We start from the raw sequence: 5,186 nt of genomic DNA on the forward strand, positions 1-5,186 counted from the left end.
CACACACACACACACACACACACACACACACACACACACACACACACACACATTCAAAAAAATGGGAATGAGAAGATAAGAATGTGGGATTCTTTGAACCAAGAAATATATATATTCTATCATGTTTAGAGGGTTAATATAAAGCTCCAATCCAATGAAAAAAGATTGGATGATCCCTAGAAATATTATGGCACTAGAACTTATATGAGAGAAAGGTCTAATTAATCATTGGTGGAAGGGTGACATATACGAAGATGTGATTTCATAGGTAGTCATTTGAATACATGTGTACGAAATGCGTGTTTGGGAAAAAAATCAAACATTGATTCCATCCAAATGGATGGTGTGTCCATATGCAGAAAATGTGTGTCAAGTGGTAAGGAAAAAGTCATTCATATGTGACAAGAATTGAAAAAGTTCTTGTTTCTTTCGTTGGAACAAAAAAATGAAAACGAAATTGTGGAGAATGTGTTTATTATTTTGGATAAAGTATACAACCTAGCCCATTTTGCATTGATACATTCATCACCTTTTTGTAGCTTGAGATTCCCTTTTGAAATCCATTCCACCCCTATCATCGTCATACACAACTTTAAAATCTTTTTGACTTGCTAAAGCTACTCTACAACAAGCAATGTAAATGCAGGAGATGCAATGCTAAGCGTCATTACTAAGATACATCAGTGTCTTCCCCATAGAAAGAAGTGGAAGAGCTTTTGGCATCCAAAAGGTTCTCTGTGTGTATAGCACTAAACATGTTCATGCAAGCTATTGAAATCCAAGGCTCTCCTAGACATAAATGTATTCATGATGAAAGCAAATGAATTAATATGTTTCAAACAATAAATCAAAGTAGATAAAGAAACACATAATTCTTATTATGATGCATTAATATACAAAATCATATATAAATATCACATTTTTGGTTCCTTTAATCGTTTATGACTTCAAATCTTTTTGTTGAAATTGTGTTCATGTGTAAATTGGCAGTGCACACACGCACGCACACACATGCATGTGTATGCACACACATAGAGGAAATCTTATTTAGCTATCAAAGTATATGTATTTGGTTTAGCTAGAAAATTTTATTGGTCCTAAGGATAGCATCAAAGAGTAAGGAATGTTACTTGAGCCTATAAGTGAGTATAATTGGTGTAGCTAGAAAATTTTATTGGTCCTTAAGATAGCATCAAAGAGTAAGGAATGCTACGTGAGCCTATAAGTGAGTATAATTGAGAAGCCTAATGTGTAACACCATTAAGTAATACTACACTCACTTGAAAACACACAAACATGCATGCAAATCTCTCCCTCTCTCTCTCTCTCTCTCTCTCTCTCTCTCACACACACACACACACACACACACACACCCCACACAAACAATGGTTGATGGAGTCACCATCTCCATTCATGTCAACAATGAATTTAGCATCATTTTAGTGCATTCTGATCACGTGCACACACAAAGTGTGTTTTCAAATCAAAGGAAATAATTTGTGCAGGAAACCTTTTTTTTTGAGCCTTACTTAAATCCTTTTCACCATGATTGAAGAGAAAATTGTGATTTGAATAAGAATTTTCATTATACTTAAATATGTTTATAAGTGAATCTTCAACATTTTGAAGAGGTATTTCTCCTTTTCCCATCAATGTGAGAAGGCTTATTAAGAAATTACACAAGTTCTGGAATATAGGTTAAACCGAACCCATCTTTTTTGGAATCTTGAAAAGGAATGGAAAAGCAAAGAGAGTATTTAAAAAAAAGTAAACTTAAATAATAGTGGGTCAAGCTAAAAATTCTAATAATTGTTTAGGGTAGGCTTTGAAGTGTATGTATACAGTATACTATACACTTATGTATGCATGGATTAGTGTAGTTTGCAGCATTTCACCACCACCACCACAGCTATGGCTTCCAACCAGCTTGCTGTTGCAACGTACCTTGGTGCCCACCACCAGTACAAAGCAAAGCTCACTCCTCATGTCATCCTAAGCTGCATAATGGCAGCCAGTGGGGGTCTCATGTATGGCTATGATCTAGTTGTTGCAGGTAATTAAGCATTTAAGAGGCTTTTAGCACATGTATAAGTAGGAGAGCTGGGATCTATGAGATAATATTGATCTCATCAACGATGGAGTGTTAATGTGTGTTTTTTTTTTGGGGGTGCAGGTGGGATTGCGATTATGGACGATTTCCTTGCAAAGTTCTATCCGGAGGTGCTGGTGAGCAAGAGGGATGCAAAGGAAAACAACTACTGCAAGTACAGGAACGACGTGTTTCAGCTGTTTTCCTCGTGCCTTTACCTTGCTGCTCTCATGGCGACCTTTGTGGCCTCCTATGTGACAAGGAGATATGGGCGGAGGCCCAGCATGCTGATAGCCGGCCTCCTCTTCATGGTGGGGACCGCCGTCGGCACCTCAGCCCAGAACCTTGGAATGCTCTTCTCCGGCCGAGTCTTGCTTGGCTGTGGTCTTGGCTTCTCCAATCAGGTGATAATTATTAAGGACGCCCTAATCTCCTGATGAGTACTAATTAGTAATTTTTATTGGGTTACGTTATCATATGCACAACGCCTGCAACCATGAACGGGGGCGATGCGATTAATGCACTAGTTTGGAGCAATAATTTAAGGGCGATTAATGAACTGATTTGGAGCAGTTTATGGGCGATTAATGCACTGTTTTGGAGAAATTTATGGGCGATTGTTGCACTCAACGGGGGCGAATTAGGCACTAGTTGGGAGCAATTATTGCACTGATCTGGAGCAGTATATGTGGTAGAGCTGCTTATTGGGTTACGTTATCATATGTGCAACAGTCGAAGGGGGCGATTACTGAACTAATTTGGAATTATGAATGGGCAGCTATCCACAAAGTTGTGGGCTCTAATTCGGAAGCTTATTAATATGCAGGCCGTGCCTCTATACTTGTCCGAGATTGCACCTCCAAAGGCGAGGGGTGGATTGAACTACCTGTTTGTGGTGTATGCCAGTTTAGGCGCACTCTCGGGCAACGTAGTGAACTATCTGGCAGCTAAGGTACATCCATGGGGGTGGCGTCTCTCTCTCGGGGCGGCAGGTGTCCCAGCCATCCTCCTCACAATCTTCAGCCTCCTGCTCGTGGAGACCCCCACCAGCCTCATCCAGAGAGGCCATTACGACCAAGCAAAACGAGTATTAGCCAAGATCAGAGGCCACTCTGAGGTAGAATAATTCTCGATTAAAAACGATCATAGAATCACAATATTTACATCCTAATTATCAAGAATTAGTCTGTTGAACTGTAGGTGGAAGCAGAGTTCCAAGACTTAGTAGACATTAGCATCAAGTCTACACATGTGAAAAGCCCCTTACGAAGCTTGTTGACAAAGAGAAGCAACGTGCCATACCTCATCATGGGCATGGCTTTTCCGTTGTTTCAACAACTCGCCGGCAATGATGCCATTGCGTTCTACGGAGCCTTCCTATTCAAGGTAGCTGGATTTGGTGACCAAACCGCTCTCTACTCTGCCGTCATCACTGGAGCAACTGGCTTTTTGAGCATTTCCACTGCAATTTTCCTAGTAGATAGATACGGCAGGCGACCGCTACTCCTCGGTGGAGCATCAATCATGATTCTGACAATGGTAATCTATCATCATCTGTTTTTTTTTAAAAAGGTTTGTTAATGAATTGGGCACATTAGATGCAACTGGGGTGGGGTTTCTGGGTTTTTTTTGTTTTGTGGGTGTGGGCATAGTTGTTTTTTAGGGGAATGATGCCAGTTTTTTTAGCATTTTGGTTGTAAAATACTTGCAAAATTTTAAAATGTTCATAAGAAACTACACTAAACTACAAAAACACTTGCTATATTTCACCAAACCTGTCAATTTTGAAGGGCAATGGTGCTTCTCTCAAGAATCGAGCCTAGTTGTGGGGGTTTTTTGTGAGAGGGAGTGTGTGTGGGGATGGGGATGCAGGACCGTGGTGGTTGACTAATTATAATATGTGTATATGCATACACAAGAAAATCTTGATGGCATTTAAATTACATCTATTAGAGTAGAAGTGTTATGTCAACATAATTATATTCAAATGTAGCTATATCTATATATATGAATAAACTAATTTATAATGTCTATTTGGTTTTCTGTACACACACACACACACACACTCACTCACTCACTCACTCACTCATTTAAATTGGCTAAACCAAACATCAATAACAAAAATGACATCCAAGTGACATTAGCATAGAAATTGAATCAAGATTTGCTAATAGTTTATGTGTGTTTTTTAAGGTTGTCTTAGGAATCATATTTGCCACCGGTTTACCTGGCGACATACAAAAATTACCGCGGGTGGAAGGCATATTGGAAGTTCTCATGATATGTTGTTTCGTAGTCGCATTTTCTGCTTCATTAGGGCCTTTAGCTTGGCTTATTCCAAGTGAGATTTACCCTCTCGAGATACGCTCTGCAGGCCTCAGTGTGACTGTGTGTGTGAACATGCTCTTCAAGTTCCTCATTGCCCAAACCTTCCTGTCTATGTTATGCTCTTTCAAGTATGGTGTCTTCCTCTTCTTTGGCGGTTGGATGGTTGTGATGATAATTTTTGTTACCTTTCTCTTTCCTGAAACTAAGGGCATTCCTATTGATGCTATGCAAAAGTTATGGATTACACATTGGTTTTGGAAAAGGGTTGTGCCTTTTGACAATGCCACTGAGTATGATGATCAAGATAGAAACCAACTTGAGAGCATTTGAATTGATCCCATTAAGCAATGATATATGTTGTGCAAGTTCTCCAAAGAACATATATACATGATCCAATTTGGTAAATGCAAAAAAATTATGTACTTTTCAAAATGATAGATACTTTTTCTAAAAATGTATACATAAATTGTGTACTTTTCAAACTAACAGATACTTTTTCTAAAAATGTAATATATAAATTTTCAAATTTTAAAAGAGACATCAACTTCAACATTAACTTGTCATTTTAATTGATGTAAAACTATAGTAAATAAATTAATTTAATATATTCATACTAGCATTTATTGCCCTTTGAAATCATATTAAAGATAATAAAGTGTAATATAGACAATAACTCATTCTTAAAGTAGTGGGAGGTTACTAGTGTGAGAGCATTTTAAATTCTTTTGCTCTCCTACAATAACTATGATTACCCTCTTACGTTTAAATT

At 38.3% G+C, this 5,186-nt stretch overlaps 1 protein-coding gene across 1 annotated transcript; it reads left to right on the forward strand.

Moving 5' to 3' along the window:
• Positions 1-1,824: 1,824 nt before the first annotated feature.
• Positions 1,825-4,843, forward strand: LOC147618176 (sugar transport protein MST4-like). The gene is made up of 5 exons (XM_086775098.1): positions 1,825-2,053; positions 2,174-2,493; positions 2,916-3,206; positions 3,290-3,628; positions 4,283-4,843. Exons 1-5 carry the CDS (start codon positions 1,912-1,914, stop codon positions 4,745-4,747), a joined length of 1,557 nt encoding a protein of 518 aa, XP_086631224.1. The 5' UTR covers positions 1,825-1,911; the 3' UTR covers positions 4,748-4,843.
• The last annotated feature ends 343 nt before the right edge of the window (positions 4,844-5,186 follow it).

Source organism: Cibotium barometz, chromosome 35 (genome assembly GCF_041138505.1).
Source record: "Cibotium barometz isolate CiBa-2024 chromosome 35, ASM4113850v1, whole genome shotgun sequence".
Taxonomy (NCBI): domain Eukaryota; kingdom Viridiplantae; phylum Streptophyta; class Polypodiopsida; order Cyatheales; family Cibotiaceae; genus Cibotium; species Cibotium barometz.

Bases quoted from the DNA above. Each gene is read 5' to 3' on its own strand.
- LOC147618176 (XM_086775098.1), top strand. From the start codon at position 1,912: ATGGCTTCCAACCAGCTTGCTGTTGCAACGTACCTTGGTGCCCACCAC. The intron at 2,494-2,915 runs GTGATAATTATT...ATTAATATGCAG, and splicing joins GTCTTGGCTTCTCCAATCAG to GCCGTGCCTCTATACTTGTC. The intron at 3,629-4,282 runs GTAATCTATCAT...GTGTTTTTTAAG, and splicing joins CAATCATGATTCTGACAATG to GTTGTCTTAGGAATCATATT.